Source organism: Talpa europaea (genome assembly GCF_964194135.1).
Source record: "Talpa europaea genome assembly, chromosome: 16".
Classification (NCBI taxonomy): domain Eukaryota; kingdom Metazoa; phylum Chordata; class Mammalia; order Eulipotyphla; family Talpidae; genus Talpa; species Talpa europaea.
This window is the reverse complement of record NC_140084.1, coordinates 19,261,958-19,281,415: the sequence shown is the minus strand read 5'-3', so window position 1 is coordinate 19,281,415 and position 19,458 is coordinate 19,261,958. Positions and strand designations below refer to the sequence as shown.

The 19,458-nt window shown below is 40.7% G+C and overlaps 1 protein-coding gene across 1 annotated transcript in view; it reads right to left on the bottom strand.

The window, feature by feature from the left end:
* CDH13 (cadherin 13) overlaps nt 1-19,458 on the bottom strand; it is a gene marked incomplete at both ends in the record, with an annotated part of 945,642 nt that overhangs the window by 477,659 nt on the left and 448,525 nt on the right. The window contains one exon of the mRNA XM_084256718.1: nt 14,621-14,737. Coding sequence (XP_084112844.1) covers nt 14,621-14,737 — 117 coding nt within the window. The remainder of the gene's footprint in view (nt 1-14,620; nt 14,738-19,458) is intronic.

Sequence of the window (19,458 nt, the reverse complement as noted above, 5' to 3'; positions counted from 1 at the left end):
AAAAATAGACAAGTAGGTGATCTGAGCATCTCTTTTTGCCTTTCATTTTTCCTTTAGGAAGACCTGGGTATAGAATAACAACATTTATGGGAAATAGATATTTCCCATATAGAATGATACAACATTTATGGGAAATAGATATTTATTCCATCAAAAGCAATTGTGGTGTATCTTTGATGTTCCTGGACTCATATGTAAAGCTGATAATGGGCCAGCTCTCCTGGTGCTCATATTTGAATGTATTGCAGCTCATGTGCTCCAGCTCTGCAACTAGAATTGGGAAACAGAGACTGGGAGGCTGGACTACTTTGATTTATTTAATTTTTTTAATGTTCTGCTTGGTCAATGCTAAATCACATTAGCATCCATTGTAAATACAGTGTCATGTTGGTTAGATCCTGATCACTTACATGATAACTTTTACTCTTTGGAAGGGTGTCAACCCCAGGAACAAAAGATTATCAACCAAATAAGTACAAATCATTATTTGTCCTGACGGGAAAACCTTTAGAATCAATTAACACCTTTATAGGTAGAGAAAGAAAGAAGGTGAGGGGGTCATGGTAATAGACCCCTTGCGATGTGCCCAGTGTAATCAGCCAAATGATTTCATTTTATCCTCCCCAAAATACAGACAGTGTGTTTCTAGCCTGACTCAGAGGAAACAGAAACCGAACAGGTTAAGTGACGTTTGAAGGGTCAAACAGCTGGTTACCAGAACAAAATGCCATGCAAGGCTGTCTCACTTCATTTTTCTGAGTCTAGACCATAGGATACTATGGTCTAGTTTTCCAACCCACAGCAATTCCAGAGTAGCACATTCCAAGGACTAGTTACTCTAATTAGAAGCAGGCAGAGCTTCAGCAAGGATGAAACAGCAAGCAAGGCAACTGAGAAAGCTAAGGAATGGAGGAGATAAAGTCTAAAAAAGCACACTTGATGGAGGAAGTGCATGAACCCCCCCCCCACTCCACAGTTTCAGAGGGCTTCACGCAGTTCCATTTGAATAGCCATAATGATAAATGCCACTATTCTATTAATGACTGTGCTAATAAGACAGGGAACTACTGTATAAAGCATTACAAAAATACTAGCATCTAAGAGGTTCACTTTTTCAAAAAGTTTTTGCTTCAGTTACCTATAATATTTACCTACAAGGAGTCATTCCCTCCACAAAACTAAATATAGGCAGTGTTACCCCACAACACAAAATGTACTTTACATAATATGTTACATAACATGAGTTACATAATATGTATATAAATACTCATATATTTAAATTTCTGAAACTTTCTCCAAATATCTCCTCTCCTTCCAAATCCATCATTTTAACCATTTAACAATTATTGAAATAATAAAGGAAAATTGTTTTTACTAATCCTAAGATCAATAGCTTGTGTTCTTTGTATAAAAGAATGCATAGGTACCTGCAGGCAGGAGTAAAGGTGTGTCCCTACTGTTAGTTAACCCACTGTGGGAGGTCACTAGAGTTAATCTTTTTCAACCATTCATTTATCCTTCCTTCCTTCAACAAATACTTATTTGGAGTCTAGACTGTGTCAGACATATGCAGATACACGGATAAATAGGAATGACATGGACAAATGACCAATGCAGAAATTATGCTCTCCAAATAAGCCTGTTTGAATTACTTAATCACTCTTCTCAAAAAAGCAAAAAGGGGGGCTTTGCAGGTGAAGCACTTGCCCTGATACAGTCCTATTGCTCACTTTCTTTGGTGAGTTCTTCCCATTCAAATGCTGAGTTGAAGGACAGAGTGTGGTGCATTCAGAAAGGATAATACTGTATATCTATGATCCTACAGGTTTGCCTAAGCATTTTGATGAATCTCACCCACATAAAGCTGAATGAAACATTAAAAAAGCCCAAACAGGGCCTCCCCGGTGGCGCAGCAGTTGAGCGCTGGGTTGCGAAGCTGCCTGCAGCCTCTACAGCACCAGTTCGATCCCCAGCGACAGGCAAGGGTCCCACATGGCGCACAGACCTCTCCTGCTGCCCGCTGTTCCCCTCAGCAGTGTACTTTGTCAGTCTGCCTGTTCTGCTCTCCCCTCCGGCTCTGGTGAATTCTCTCACCTTCGCGCGCTTCTCACTGTACCCAGTGCTTTATAAATAAATAAATAAATCTTAAAAAAAAAAAAAAAAAGCCCAAACACAAAATACATGCTGTATTATTCCACTTATATTATGTACGAAATGGTGACACTAACTCATGGTGTTAGAAGTCAGGGTTGGTGACATTTGGGATATGAAATTTGCCTGGAAGGAAAGAGGCACCAGGGGCTGTCAGGCTGCTCAAGCCCCACCTTGTGATCTTAATGCTGACTTCCTGGGGCATTTCTCTAAACATTATTGAGTTGTATACTTATGGTTTTGCACTTTTGTGTCTATATATTATACTTCAGTAGAGAGTATTTTAAAATTATAGTGTTGCCACTCTGAGTCATCAAGGACTCTACCATCACTTGGGCTCCTCCTCAGGAAAGGCCCTTGCATTAGTGATGGGGCACATGCAACTGCAAGCCCTGTGTGTGTCCTCCTCGTAGTGGACAATTCTTAGTGGCAGACAGAGACCACACAAATGAGGCTATTTTTAATGATGAGAAGCAGAATGTAAGTGAGACTGCTGTGAAACCACAGGTAGAAGTACAAGGCTTTAGGAGCTCCTTTATATCCCCAAGAATATATGGAATATTTATATGCAATCAGCCTTACAGTTTTATCCTCAGCAGGACTGAGGCTATACTGTCCCAGGTGTCAGCTACACAGCATCATGGGGACAGAGACACAAGTAGACCTAGGGAGCAAGGGGATGTGTGTGGGGGGATGGGGAGCTGGCGCCATTAAATGGAAGCAGAGCTGATATGGAAATGGACAAAGAACCCATCAGGACAGGGACACAGTGACGCAAGCCTCTCCCACAGCTTGCTGTTTCCCTGAGATGTGACAATAAACCAGCTCTTGTGTGTATTTTGAAGTATCCTAAAAGGCACAACTCCATTATCTGCACTGTGTGTTCACACATGTACGTGCGCACGTGTGCCCCCCACATGGATACATGCAAAGATTTATAAGTGGAGATGGCCATGGCAATGATTTATAACCTGCCATTCATGGGGGAGAATATAGGGAGGTTTGTACCCAGTTCTGTGTCAAGAACACTCTGGTAAACCATGTGGCATCCTTCTCATACTAATGTGCAATAAAGTGCATCAAAAGAGATGTATCAGGTTACAAAGGGAAGTAGCCTGTCCACGGACCCATCCAGGGCCTGTAGACTTTACATCAAGAATGGCTGTACACAAGGACGTTGAACTGATGGCACGCCACACACCACGCAGTCACCAAAATGATGTCGAAGATGAAGATGAACAGTTGAGGACATGAAGCATGTTTTGGAGACCTCAGTGAGTGGGGCGTCATGAGTATTAGACACTCATGTGTGGGTGTATGTTTAGACAGAGTGTCTCTGATTGTGGCCACACAATTGGGAGCATCAGAGCACTAGGGGTCTGGTTAGAGTATTGGGGATCCCAGATTTCAGGGCATGAGGCCTGGGGATCAGTATCACAGATTTCCATGCATTGTGAAGGTTGGAAATCTCTACCCAGGGTGTCCACAGTGACTATAACACAGTGGGGCTCAGAGAGAGTTTTATATTACTATTTTTAAGTAAGTGGTTTTCTTTGAAGTTTTTGCAATGAACATCCATTACTCTTATAATAAGGAAAAAAAGTTATTAAAAAAATAAAAGACAGATTTATTCTGTTAGGAATGACTTCCAGATGCAAATAACAAAATAAAAGCACCACTTGTGAAGAACTTCAAGTTGTCAAATAAATGAGTTAAAAATTGAGCAACACACAGCCTGTGAATTGTGTACACTAATGCATCGCCAAACATCAGCATTCAAGGAAGAAATTACTATGAAGAAATGCATTTAGAATGAATCTAAGGCTAGAAGGCCAACAGTGAACACAGCTGTTACAAATTTCTGCGCTGGTAGAGTGTAAAAGATTTCAAACCCACAGCAAGGAGGGACTGAACAAAATCCCTCCACGAGGATCAGGCAGGGTTTGTATTCAAACTTGGGGAAGGGAATCTGCATCTCTGACGTTCCCACCAGCCTGCTGCTGGTGCAGAGTAAATTAATTCCCTGAATAGGGCTCACCATCCAGTCTGGACATGCCGCTTACATGACAGGAACTAGGTCTGTCACTGCTGGGAGAAGAATCTCTTATTTCAAAGGAGGACAGCACTGCAGCCTTTGGAGAGGAAGGTACAGAAGTCCTTCTAATTTTACAGCAGAACCCACTTCCCTGTGGCCAAATGCTGGGCCTGGAGTAGTACCTCTGGCAGGGCTTTCTCCAGAGCCTTACAGAGGTACAATGTGCCCAGCTGGGAGGGGACCTTCCTCTATTTCCTTCTCTTGAAACCCCCGTGGGCTTTCCTGTTTTTACTTATCTTGCAAGAACAGCAGGGTGGGCTTGCTGGAGTAAAACAATGAGACAAGGAAACTCCTACACACTGTAAATGAGGTAAAAACAGATTTTTCGTAAGTTGGCAATTGTGTTTCAAAATGCAGGCACTGAAGAGTCACCTTGAGGTGACCTCTAAATGCATAATAGAAAAATAGCCAAGGAAGGTGGTACCGAGTTGCCTGGCTCATGGTCAGACGGGTGACATTCAGAGACAAGGGCTGCTTGGTTTTGCTGCTGTTGTGTTAAACCATGATTCAGCAGAAAGCAACCAATTAGGGGTAGCAACTTGGATTTTTTAATGCACTTTCCTTGTTTCTCAACCCCACAAATACTACCCAAAGTCCCATCTTTGGGGAGATTTATTTGAGAGCTTTACCTCCAGTCTCCCATCAAGTGGCTTTTCATTAAACTACTTCTTTACTCAAAAAGTCAGTGGCATGGGCATTGACTGCTGTGCCACGCTCCACATCTTCTGCTCACTCACTGATGCCACCCTGTCCCCCATGAGTAGCTCTTGAGTCTAGGTCTTCTCTCCAGGCCCCTGCCACTCCCTTGCCTGGGAACTCTCATTGCCTGTCTAGGCTGCTCTCACAGACTCCATCCAGACCTCCCCTGCTCCTGGTTCTCTTGACCTTCAGCTGAGATGGGTATGGTCCACTGCAATGAGACTAATCTTCCTAAAATACTGATCTGATCAGGTCATGCTCCAGCTTATAATTCTCTGTCAACTGTAGAATAAAATCAAATTCCATGAAGTCGTTCTGATGGTCTGTTGTCTTTCTACCCTTGATTATTGATTTAATTTTACTTGTGAGGCATTTCCTTACATTGTAGTTGTATTCAATTGTCCTCAGCTCTAAGGAAACATCACCCTCTCACCTCTTCACATTGTATTATAATCTCCCTACCTGGAGAATTCTTTCTTCCCATCCACCCTTCACTATTGCTTACTTCCTCTGTATTCTGCACTTCTCCATGATCCCACAGCTCCCTATCATAGCGCTTATCTGCCTGTTTAGGGGAATATGTCCCCCCTAGGGTGATGCATAAGTGGTTGCTAGGGGATACATGAGTGGTTGCTAACACAGTGCCTGTCACATAGTAGTTGCTTGATGGATATTCCTGACTGTATAAGTGAGTGGTGAGTGAGTCCCACTTTCCAACCCAGAAGGAACGTCTGCCTGTCCAAGATGCTTAAGGAAAGATTTTTTTCTTCATTTCCAACCATCCACTGCCACAGAAGACACTAGTATCTCCCCTGAAACACCTACAGATAGGATTCATTGTATCCATGATCTCTTCCATTAATGCTTTCAAGCAGCAGGCCAAGCTGACAGGCCTAGAGGTGATGCAGAGATGCAGCCCCGCATCGTGATCTCTAACACCCCACTCAGAAGCCAGGCTGTTTCCATGATCAAAAGGGAAATACGGGTGAAGACTCCACTCACTCCTTCCCCTCCTTATAAAACTCTCCACAGGTCTGCTTCTGTTCTACCTCTACCCTCTTCAAAGCTGGGATTGGAAGTCTGACCTTGAAAAGACCAATCTACTCCCCACTGTGCCCTGGGCCTTGCTCCTTCATACCTCTTATCGACCAAGTCAGCTGTGGCCTCCCCGCTGAGAAAAACAAGCAGTGATATCTCTTAATTACACCAAAGTTGGCCTTTTCTGCTTTCACTTTTGTTCCTCCTGGCTCCTTTGAACAGGGTTGTCAGCAAAGATACCAACAAAAAATGTGTTGTCTGAAGCGAGACAGTGGCTTTCCAAGCCCCGTGAAGAAAGCTGTTTTCTGCTTGTCAACACTTGGTCCATTTGTTAAACCAAGACATGACCTCCAGCCTTGACTCAGCGCACAAGCACGCACATCAAATAAATGTTTGTGAGGTTAACCTCATTTCTCCTCACTTCACAGAGAATTTTATCTCTCCTTTCCTCATTTTCCAGATAGAATTGGGATAATTGTCACAGAATTTGTCAGTCTTCAGAGACTGATTTGTGCACAGGAGGGGAAGTGTGGCGGAGCTGAAAGAGCAAAGTCTTTCTCGATCTGCTTCTGCTTTGTGCTGGCTGTGACTTTAGAACAAGTTACTTCCTGTGATACAAGGAGCAGAGCTATCCCCAAACTTCACCCGCTGTGCTCACCCTGGACAAGAAACAAGAAAATCTGGGTGGACGGGTAGATGGGTGAGCCACTTCTCCACGCTGGAGGGACCACTCTAGCATAGTTCCCCGGGAGGAGAGTGCATCACCTGATGTCATTCACTGTCATGGGCCCAAGGGCCAGTGGTATACAGAAGCCATCCCAATGACTGCATGAAAGACTGTAAAATGTTCAAGATTTTTGCAAGTTGGCATCTGGAAAATTTGTCAAATGTTGCTATATCAGTACTTATACCAAAGAAAGTGGCAAACTCTAGAAACCAGGGTTCCCCTGCCCTAAAGGACCACTTTGCCAGCACACCACTGCCTGAGATATCTGGCTTGGAGCATCTGGAATCTCAAACATCTCTTACAAAACTGAGTACCTGCACTCAGGCTGCCAGATACCCTAGGAGCTTGACTGTTCACTGACATGGTTGCATTTAATCTGGCTAAGGAAGGACAGCTCTGGGGACAGAGTGGTACTTCTGGCAAAGCACACAATGTATATAGCTGTTTGCCCAGACCTTGACATAATTCTCTGTGGGACCACGGAAGAAGGGGAACACTGCTTCTCATCTTTGGCTGGCCCCTGGATCCTAGGTGTCCTTTTATTCCAGTAAAGCCTATTCCCATAAAGCCTGTTCTTCTGAAATCCATAGGAACCCTTATGCCTGGCAGGTGATGATGCATAAGGAATATGCTCATATCAACAACTCAATTTGTACCACAGGTAGACCCTCTCGCAAGGAACTCTAGGATGTTGCCTCTGTGATAAAATGGGGATGTGATATTGGTTTCTGAGAAGGATGTGTGAGAGTCAGCAATTCTTGTGAGTTTTCAATGCAAAAAAAAAAAAACAAAAAACAAACCAAAAACAAAACAAAGACCCAGAGAAACTCAGCATTCACATGGCTCATGATGCAGAGGTCACAGATTGGTCACTGAAGAGTCCCAGGTCCAGGTCTCGTCAATGACATTCTGTTTTCTCAGTTCTTTTGGACAAGTTACTTAATTTCTGCCCATTTTGGTATCCTTCCCTGAGGCATGAATGCTGTAATTTATAGGGTTGTTGCGAGGACTACACAGGACACAAGGGGTAGTCACACATGGCATAGGGTCTGACACTTATTAGATGTTGAAGATTCTAGTGGAATCTGAAAATTCCTCAACTATCCTATATCCAGGGTGCTAATTCAAGCTGAAATGCCAGATCTTTTAATGCTGACAAATAATTAAATATAAATTCAGTCTGAGGCCAAATGTACCTAACAATAAAGCCCTGGGAACCTTTCAAATTGAGAACTGAAAGGGTGATAAACTCGGGGCTAAAATTATTGCTTCCTCTATAGGCCCAGATGCCTTTATGGGCTGCAAGTATATCATGGAGGACATTTTTGCATACATTTATATTTGGCAAAGAACCGAAACAACTCACTTATGTTTTATCATTAATTAAACTGTGTGGAAAGAGGGCAACACTTGCTAATGGTGAACATAAGCTTTTATCAGACTTAGTAAAAATAAAAATAAGTTAGAATTAATTCTGTTCAGTTGTGAATAAAGATAAAAGTTTCAGTTTTTAAAAGTGGATTTAAAATATACAGATGAGCAAATCTAGAATTTGCTCTTTCTTTTACCTCCCTTTCCCATCTATCTACACACATGCACACACACACACACATATGTGCACGCATGCCTGCAATATCCATCACCATCAAATCTATCACAATCTCCTAAAGATGCTTATATGACCTGATGTAATGGTTGACTGCCAAGCAATTTATCTGGTAGCCTCATTGCCATTGTGGAAAATTAAAATTTGCTGGAAATATCCAGACTTATCATATAATGGTCTGTTAATCCCATTCTAACAACAAACCAGGCTACGACTATTTTAATTAATCAGTAACCAATGAATGCTATCCAACCACCATTGATCTGGCTAGAATTCAAGTCAGAATATTTGAGTTCCTTCTCTTCATTAGCCATTGTACTAGATGGCTACCCTTGATGAGTTAATTAGAACATAAAAATACAAAAGGAACTATATTGCTGAAAATGTGTCAGTAAGAGGCATAAACAATATGTAAAGGAAATGAAGCAAAAACTCTATAGAAAGAGATTTATCAAAAATAGGCTTTGGCCCAGTGTTGTCCAACAGAACTACAATGGGAGTGACATAAATTTTTAAAATTTTGGTATCCACTTTGAAACAAATGAAAAAAAATGAGGTTTAATTTCAATTATGACAACATATACCCAAAATATTGTTACTGCAACAAGAAGGTGAGACATTTTCAATTCTTTCTCTTGGTGCGTGCACTAACTTTTTAAAATACTATGTGTGTTACACTTGCATCTCAATTTAGACATCATATTTTTAGCAAAAATTTTCAATCTGTATTAAGATTAAAATTTATAGTTGTAAAGGTTAAGTCGTTCCAATATTGAATCAAGTAGTAGTGATCTTTTTAGTTTAAATTAAAATCAAAGTTAAATCTAATTTTAAAACCCCATTCCTCAGTCACACTGGCCTCCTTTTAAGGGCTGACTTGCCAACTGTGGTTTGTGGACACTGTTGACATGGAACCTCCTGCAAATCTGTAGATGATCCATTGCACAGTGCAGCCTTAGGACGAAGAGGGTGTGTCCCAGGAAGAAGGAAGAGCACGAAGTCATGGAAATAGCAGAGGTCTATGAACCAATGGGGTTGCTGAACATAGAAATAAACCCTGTTGCTCATCACAACAAGAACTTTCAAATATTCAGGTCATAGCCACCTTAGATTCCCTGTATTCTATTTTATCTTCTATCCTTCTAGGTAATGACAAGTTTTAGCTATTGAATAAAACTGTTGGCTATTTTAAAAGGTGAATTAAACATGCAAATTTATGAGAAGAGGGCATATGATTAAACTTGGATAAAGGGGTAAAGGAATGGATTTAAAAGGGGTAGAAGGCTGATATCAAGGATATGAAATAAGTCAGGCAATAGAATGGAGCAACATGAGCTAACTTTGTTTAAATAAAGGATGAGATGGAGGGGTGCTGGGATCCAGTACCTACTTTCTAACCCAGCTTCTGAGGATCAGCTTGACATCTGTGGGATCTCAAAGTGATACAAATGATGGTCAATTCGAGACCTTCAGACTCTTTGGCATCCACATGCATAGGTGGGCATAAGTGGGAGGTACAGAGGACTTGCAGTGAGAAGACCTCTAGTAAGCAGTGTGCCCCAGAACTCTGAGAAATACTGAAGAGCTGCATAAATTGTCTTCATGTATGACTTACTACGTTCATGACACAATCAAAGTAGGGTCCTGGTTGAGTGGTTTTCATGATTTGGTCTAATGATCTATGTTAATTCCCTTTATAAAGAGAACATGGTCCAATTACATATTTCTTCCATCCTGGGTTAAAAGATGTCCATCTAAAGGCCCATTCTACCAATTTATAGGGGATATAAAAAAAGATTTTCAGTAAAATGTACTTTCATTGGTTTTGATGAAAAGGGTTTGTGATGAAAGTGGAATCTCTAATAAGCATATCATAAATGACTTGTCTTTCAAACTTAATATAAAACAGAATAAAACACATGTCTCATAGACCTCCTTGCTGCCTCACAGATTTAAAGTCCCCTACTCTCAATCAATCAGACTTAAGAACTCGAAAATCTTTAGAGATGCAATCAAATATTTATCAGCAAAAGTTGGTAAAACTGAGAAATTATTTGTGGTTAAAATTTTGAAATAGTCATACTTCAAAGGGGGAAGAAAATAAGCACATGCTTGGAACTACACATTTCTCTCCAGGGCATGAACTTCTGGATCCTCCAGGCTATCTAGAATTCAAAAATTGGGAAGAAATCACAGGTTTGAGAGGTGCCCTCACTGCTTGGTTTTTTGCTTTTTTTTCCCACTCAGAAACACTGAAAGAGATTTTAGGGCAGATATACTATGGGGAGGGACCAGAAATTTGGAGACAAATTAACTCTCCTATGACTGGGTGTAATTTGGAATGTCTCCCAAAAGTTGGGGATTCCTTCACTCTTTGTGCTCACAGAACATCTGGTCAAGCACGTATTAACAAAACAGAAATTGGGGCAATAACATGATTTTTATGATGGAAAAGCATTCTCCATATTCTAGTAATTTATTTACTTACTGGTTAACTCATTACTCAGCTGATAAGTAAATTATGCATCAGTCAGGACTCCATCTAATTCCCTGAGCCAGCCTAGCTCTCTGTGAATATCCAATCCTACATGGCAGGATCCTGAACTGGGACCCACACTGACAGCACTTCAGCCTCCATGCCTCCTCCTACCCACCCCACTCCAAGCAAATTTTCTCCAGCACCTTGATATTTGTGTCTTTATCCTTTAGTTATATGGGTCTCCTTTCTTTAGGGGAATTCAGAGTATGAGAAAATGTGAGAGAGAAAAAAAAAAAGAAATGAAAAGATACTTAGTCTCTATTCACCCTCTGAAATGCAAGACAAACCAACAAAAAGTACTTTAGCGCCAGCATGCCAATTCATCTATCTTCAAAGTAATTTAAGATTTAATTATACTTTTTTCCCATTTTTGTATTATGGAATTTACAAACACATAGGAAAGTAGAAAGAAGTTTACAGCGACCCACCAAATGCTCATTAACATTTGACTATACTTGCTTTATCATATCCTATACTTGTTTCAGTAATCCACTGAGCCATCTGTCTATGCATCTTATTTTTTTGGTGTATATTGAAGAAGTAAACTTAATTTTAATGCTATTTTAAAGACAGTAATTATCAGCAGGATATTTCATTAGATATAAGTGAATTAATAGATGGTATTTAGCATCCCTTAGTGTGTTGGTTACAGCACAGACTTTGAAATCTCCAAGAGCTGGTGCAAAGCTTATCTCTGCTATTAAGCAACTGTGTGACTTCTGACAGGTGGTTTCAGCTCTCTGAGTCTCCTTACCCTCATTTGGCACATTGGAAGGTGATCCTCATAGGGTGGTTATTATGAAAATTCAATATAATACTTGAAAAGTGCTTCTATGTTACAGTACTAGGCAAGGAGTGAATTGGTGATGATTTTCCTCATTCTTCCATAATCCTACAAGATCAAGGTCTCTCTGTCTGTTTCCTTTGTCTTTAAATCCCCAGTCGTTAGCACAATGCCTTGTAAATAGCAAAGACTGGATATAGGCTTGTTGATATAAAATGTCCTGAGTTTCAGAGATTTTCCCTCCTGGGCTGTAGCAAGTACTTATTAATGGAGAGAGGCAAGAGCAGTAGCTTCAAAGGCATTAGACACAAGAAAGTTAGTTCAGGAAATGAGGTGGAAGCAGAGGATGAGACAAAGGCAGAGAAAACCCAGCCTGCAACACAAAAGTATTTTAACCAAGTTTAGTGATGGAGCAGACTCCTGTGCCCATACCCCAGACCTCACCTCCCCAGGCATTTCAGCAGAGTTCCAGCTGCCATGGAGCTCTCCCTGCCTGAAGGCTCTCCTCCAGGTCTCAGCATGCCCTTGATTGGGTGTATACAGCAGAGCAGGCTGGATGTGCAACAGAATTCATGCCTCTGGGAGCAGCCCGACTGAAGAATGAGGGAGGTTGGTATATAAACCTCCCAGCTCCCCTGCTGTGGACTGCACGCCCTTAGCCTGTTGTCTGCCCCATTTCCTTGCGCTTCCCTATGGGGTTAAAATCCATCACTCACAGTGGCAGCTGCCTTGATGAACAGGCCGCTGGATTGATTGCTTTCTCTTCCCCGTCTGGCTTCCTCATTTCCTTATCGCATTCTCATCAACTCCTATATAAACTCTCTGCATTGGAATTTTTGTCTCAGGGTCAGCTTCTGGAAGCAACCCAAAGTAAGACAAGCATCTTTATACTTTTATAACTACAGAATCTCTTCTTCAAATAGCATTCTACGCTGAACTCTGATATATATTTATAAAATCAGAGTTGCTCTGACTCAGAGGGTGGGGAGAGGAGAGGAGCGCCATGTGAGGCTACAGCCCAGCCCCTCTGGTCTGGTTCCTTTCTCCCTGCCTCCCAGCACTCGCTGAAGACACACCTATCTGCTCTCTCACAGCTCTGCAGAGCATCCTTGTCAGCTTCTGGTGGAGTCGACAAGGATACAATATATAAGACATAAAGAGGAGATGATGTATGAATAAAAAGCAGGCACAAAGAAAAAAATGTGTTCCTTCAAAAGCATAAAAATCATGGACAAACAAATAGTATTCCCAAGACCATACAATTATCTTGCAAAAACCACCTGGAGGTTGGGAGACTCCCATACATTATAATGTTAGTAAACGATCACACTTTGAAAAACAGTTGCTGTGTAGAGAATTCAGGATTAGTCCGTGGGCAGAACATAAGCGGCTATGAAGGCCCAAGTCCTCAACTGGCAAACTAGACCATGCGTTGAGGATGTAACAAGTAAATGATGGAGAATGTTCCTCGCTGGCTGGCATGCTTATTGACTCCTATACATCTTGAAGAAGGAGGCGTGTGAGTCTACTCAGACATACCCAGTGGTATAGAAATGCGTGAGATTGGAGGCAACTGTGAGATGACCACATAATTTATTGTCCAAATCTGGACACATTTAAGGGGAAATATGCTAATAATCATGTCAAGACAAGCAATTTTCAGACAACTGAGATATATGATCTCCCTTGTCATAATCTACTCAAAGAAGTTGAAAATCCAGTACTCAAAGTATTAAATGTCAGTGGTAGGTAGGACTAGAGAAGATATTTTAGATTAGATCTATGTAAACTTGAGTGTGTCTCAGAATCACCCAGATTCCTCACCTCATCCCAAGAGTTTCTGTCTCGTTGGTTCTGGGGTGGGAGTGTGGCATTTAAGCAAACCATGAGGTCATGCAAGGCTGCTGATCTGTAGCCACTCTTGATGTAGGACTGAGTCACACCAGTGGTTTTTAATCCTGGCTGCACATCAGAATTGCCTTGAATCTTCTAAAAAATATTGATGCTTGGACCTTACCCCTGATCTATTGAGTCAATCTCTGAGGGTGGAATCTAGTATATGTATTTTAATTGGGTGCTGAGGGTTGAGAACAAGGGATTGTATAAGGCAGATGCTTTTATGTTTCGGAAAGACACAAGAGATTTGGGGACACAGTCTTTTGACTTGGGGAATCTGGTATGTACACATGACCATCATGGTAGCTAGGGCTGTCCAAAGGGGTAGAGCTCAGTAACCCCTGTGCCCACTCAGAGCAGCCCTGTTGCACTTTGCATCATATCCTGGACTCCCTGTAAGATTTTGCTTAAAGAAAGGCATCTTTGGCATAGTAGCACTTTAAAATCACAAATAAGGTGATTACCAGGATAGTGAATATGTGCCTCTTTTCCAATATAAATAGAATTCTGATAGTCAAAGTCACCCTCACCTCTTGCCCAGATGACTTTAAAATCTTTTAAGTTATTTGGTGCATATTCCTCCCTATTGTTCTGTTCCCACAAATCCACAAATCCTTTCCTGAAGGTAGCCAGAGAAATCTTATAAAACACACACACACACACACACACACACCTGGGAGACTTTCCAGAAGCTTCTTTCTGCATGCATGTACCATGAATTCCCTATTGCTCACCATGGCTCCATGGCCCACATGGCTATCCCGCTTACTTGACTTCCATCTTTTCACTCTATTTCTCTCACCTCATGGCAGTCAGCCAGACATTTGTTCTCAGATACGCCCCATTCTTTCTCTAGGCCTCTGCCTAAATGCTTATAACCCAGATGTCCTTGTGACTGTCTTCCTCTTATTATTGTTTGATGATCTTTTGACATTCTTTACTTGAGAAGAACATTTGTTCTCTGATCAACAAGAAACTGAGAACAAACCCAGCTGGTCACCCAGACAGATGCAGTCAGCTTCCCTCATGTGTACTTGTCTCTAAGTAAAAGCAGGCATTTGCCATTTGCCTTTTGTCGGACTTACCTTGCCAACATCTCTTGGGAAAGGTTGTCTCTGATTCTCTGGAATTAAAATGGGAGATACCACAATGGACCTCTTTTGTCTTGGGACTGGAGAAGTTCTGGCGAATTTAAATATATCCTGTAAAGGAGAAAACAAAATCAATTGGCTAAAATTCCCCACAGAAAGGATACATCATCTGTTCTGAAATACAGCTCCTTTGTGTGAAAGCATAGGGCTGTTTGGACATTGTTAATTTTATTCTATCAAACCTCATTAGCGTTGGTAAGTACATTGTTGGAATCATACTAAAGCTGACATTGTGATTCACAATGACTATCATTAACCTATTTAATCCCATCTTCTGAATCACTTTATTCACAATGTCAGTCTTGATTTATACATCCCACAGTGCTTGTTTATTCTCATTTTTAATCTGCCAGGTGAGGAGATTACTCACCTGGCCAGGAACCTACAGCACTCACAGGATATAAGTAACTCTCTTCACGGCCAGCTGCAAAGGCCTTGCACACCCAAATGAATAGGGATAAAGGGGCCACTGCACAGTTCCAAGCTATGTCAGGTATTAGGGAGGCTCTTAGTCAATGTTTACTCAAGATCATTTATGGTTAGTAGTAGTAGGTTGACTATTGGAATGCTTTCCCCACCTCAGTCTTTGGAACAACACCCCAGGATTTCTGCCCAATCTATAAATCACCTTTTTAATTCAAAAAGAGCATGAAAAAGAGGAAACTTAACATTATTATTTTAAATAAAGTGTCAGTAACACTATCCACAAAAAGTAGGAAAACATATAACTAAACATTCTGAAGACCAAATGATGTTATTAAATTTGAGCCTGAAACTTTCAGAAAAAGCTCCCCTTTTTAACAGGGAAATAAGAAAGGGCTTCAGGGGGTGTCAAAAGTTGTTAGCACCAAGCTTAGACCTTCTCCTTGATCTGGTCAGAACAGCAAAAAAGAATTGACACTGGAAAATAATTTTTAACATATAAACCAATCTCATTTAATTCACATACTAAAATTACTTTCATACATCAAAAGTAAGCATCTCAAACTTTGGACTATAGGTTCCAACCAAAATCCTGTGAGAAATGATAGCGGAAAAATGGGCATTGCCCCCAGACCCCACAATCTGTGTGTGTGTGTGTGTGTGTGTGTGTGTGTTTGTATGTGTTATAATCTCACCTATCTCCTTGTAAGTAAACTCCCATCATTTATAACATGCAATCTCATTATTTATATATAAAGTCACATAGTTTTAAAGGAAAATTCATATAACAAATATCAAACAAGAAACAAGATCAATTCCCAACACCAAAAAGACAAAAGAAACTTATAGTCTTTCCCTTGATTTTGGTAGAATGTAACTGATGGTGTCCCTGTGGGAAGCCACGGAGCAGTATTTATCTAACACAAACTTACAAATGCATATATCCCTTCACTCTGTACTTTTACTCCTAGGAATACATCTGGAGCTAAATGCGAAAAAAGAACAAAACAGTACAAAGGAAGATACTGAGTGATATATAATTTGTAAAGGGCAAAAATGGAAAACAAGCTAAATGTTCACCCTCAGGGTAAGATTAAACTCGGGTATATCAATGGGGGATAATCTTGGTTAGTTACCTATAAGGGGGCTATGGAGACCATATTCTGACCACAATCATCATCTCCAGGTGCCATTATATAAAACTGTAGAGCAAGCCTGTGTTGGCCAGAGTGCTAGGTACTTTTCATGTGTCACCTCATGCTCACATAAAGCTCCTAAGTAAATAACCTTTCTTAACCAGTGATGAATATCAAGTTCTGAAAGGCTATATAAGTTGTTCCAAATGACCTAACTAGCAATGAGAAGATAGGATAAAATGTGTAAGAAAATACAGAATATCATATTGGGCATCTTCTGTTTTATATAAATTATATTCAGTGTACTCGAATAATATCAAAATCTCAATAGATGAGTCTAAATTAAAAAAACAAAAACAACAATAAAAAAATTTGGTCTCTAAGAAGACTCAATATTCAAAGACTCAATATTCAAGGAAAGACAGAAAACTGGAATGTGTCTATGGAAAAGACAGTGAGAAGAAAAAGTAAGGATTAAATAAAAACCAGCTAAACAATCCAAAGAACAATAATAACCCAGCACAAGCAAGCAAAACACAGCATAGAGAAAAGAGAAGGGAAAAGACAAGGAGAAACAATGCAATGCAGCATGAGAATACTCATAAAACACTGATGTATAATGTCTATGAAGATTCTGTTGTTTTTTTAGGGGATGGCAAGAGGATAGAAAATATGCAAAATACATGCGATATGTGAAGCTCATTTACAATAAAAGAAGTCTTGAGGCTCAGATGAGAGAATGTCTAGAACAGCACTTTGAGCAGATTTAAAGTCCTGTATAAATGTGAGGGACTGGTGATTCAGCTCTATAATAGAGCAACATAGGCTTTGGTTCATTACAACAATGTGTGTGTAGCTGTATCTCAAGCAATGAGGAAGCATACTGTATTGTCAATATCAAATTTGCTGTTGTTTGTAATAAAGGGCTTGTTTGTGGATTCAAGCCTGTGAACAGATGTTATCTTTGTACTCATGGGTGTCCAGAATGGTCAGGTCCCACCATTCCTACTTCCTATGACCCCTAGCTCGGCAGCTGGTCAAATCCACAGCAGGCAGTCTATTTTCCTGAGTTTCACAGCAACCCAGAAGCTTGGCAACCAGCCCACAGTGTCAACACCAGTGTCTAATATGTCTAAGGAGAGAAGCAGGAAGCTCTGGGTCTCAGGATGGGAAACAGAAATCTGGAAGAGGAATCGGGGAAGTGAGCAATTGCAGAGATACCTCCAGACATGCAGTGGGGTTTGGTAAAAGAAGGATAGGGGCCAGTATATCCTCTAGATTCCAGCTCTACATTTGTCCCCCAATGAGAGAAGCCTCAAAGTATATTTGCCCAAGACTGTGTTTCTGTGTTTGGGACACTCCTTCTGTCTATGTAATTTACATGTATATTTCTCATGATTGACAAATGCCTATCTCTATTTGCTGCTGGGTCTACCTTTAATTTGCTCAGCAGTGATGAGTTCACTGGTGTCTTCTGTGTGCCTGGAACCAGAAGGAACTATATATCTCATATGACTGATGATTTTATGTGGTGTGATATCAAGGCATATGTGTATAACCATGTTTATGTGCAACTTTGGGAGTTGGTATGTATATTTGTATCTATCAATCCACTGGGTGACATCCCTTACCTTAGCCAGGTTGTAGCCACAACTTCAAGGAAAGACAAGACAGATAGTAGGGATGAAGAGAATGTGACCAATTCAAGAGTTGCTTATAGAAGAAGACAGGGTGAAGGAGAGGTTGTGCTCAGACTCTCTGCCTACTGGTGTTATTATTGCAGATGAAGGGCAAAGACAGCAAAAAGAAAATTAGCTCTGGGCATAGACACTGGATTCCATAGACCTGTTGACTTTGAGGGGCCACTGAACATTAAACAGACTTCTAGAGGGTACGTAATTATGGAAGGAGAGATGAATGTGATGTCGACACTGACACCACTCCGAAAAAGGGGAGGATCTCAACCTTTTGATAGGTATCTAGATTGTCAGCAGAGGTCATATAAAGGTTGGTAGGCAAAAAGAAGAGAACCAGAAAAATAAAGAGAATTTCAATTTCAAAGCCACTTATTCAACACAGATATCCCCTTCAACAGGTTGAATATATAAGGAGATGACTGGGCTTGATGACAAATATGTAACTGATGAAGAACAGCTTTAAGAGTATCATAGGACCAAGTGTCAGAAGAGCCAATGAGAAGGAGCTTGGTATGAAAGGAGCCAAATGAGACATTTGTTCATCCAAGGGAGACCAGGATGGTCTGGGCTTGAGGAAGGGGGGCAGAGAAGGCAGTCGTGGTATTGGGTGAATGAAGAAGCTACCTGCCCACATTTTACATTTTTATGCAATCAAATGCAGGGCTCAGCCAGCCTTGCTGTGCTTGGGATGAGATTAAAAGTTTGCCTTTATCATTAGTGTTGTGTGCAAAAATTTTCTCCCAGTCAGTGGGGTTTCTCTTTGTTTTGGTTATTATCTCTTATGCTTTGCAGAAGCTCTTTAATTTGATGTAGTCCCAGCTGTTTATCTTTGCCTTCACTAACTGGTCCAACCACTATGGAGAGCTGTATGGAGATTTCTTGACCTACTAAACATAGAGCTTCCATATGATCCAGCAATTCCACTCCTAGGTATTTACCCAAATGACACAGAAACATTAATTCCAAAGGGCACCTGCATCCCTATGTTTATAGCATCACTATTTACAATAGCTAAGCTGTGCAAACAACCCAAATGCCCAAAAATAGATGACTGGATCAAGATGTGGTACATATACACAATGGAATATTACTCAGCATTCAAAAAATATAAACACATGCAGTTTGCAGCAACATGGATGGAGCTAGAAGGGATCATGTTCAGCAAAATAAGTCAGAAAGAAAAAGAAAAATACTGGATGGTCTCACTCATAGCAGGAATTTAGAAAACTTAAATAAGAGACCAGGAAAAAGACTAATCAATACAAAGTAAAAATCAAAATCAACAAGCAAATATAAACCAGAGACACACTATGGAGGGGGGAGATGGAAGAGCGGGGAGAGGAAGGACTAGAGTCAAAATAAGGGGGGGGTGCAATTGTATGGGGAATATAACCATAATGAAAATGCATACATTGTACAAAGATGAAAAATGATGTAAGAATTATATAAAATAAAATATTAAAAAAAATAAAAGTTTGCCTTATTATCTCCTGGGGGTTGAAGTTTGTCTACTCCT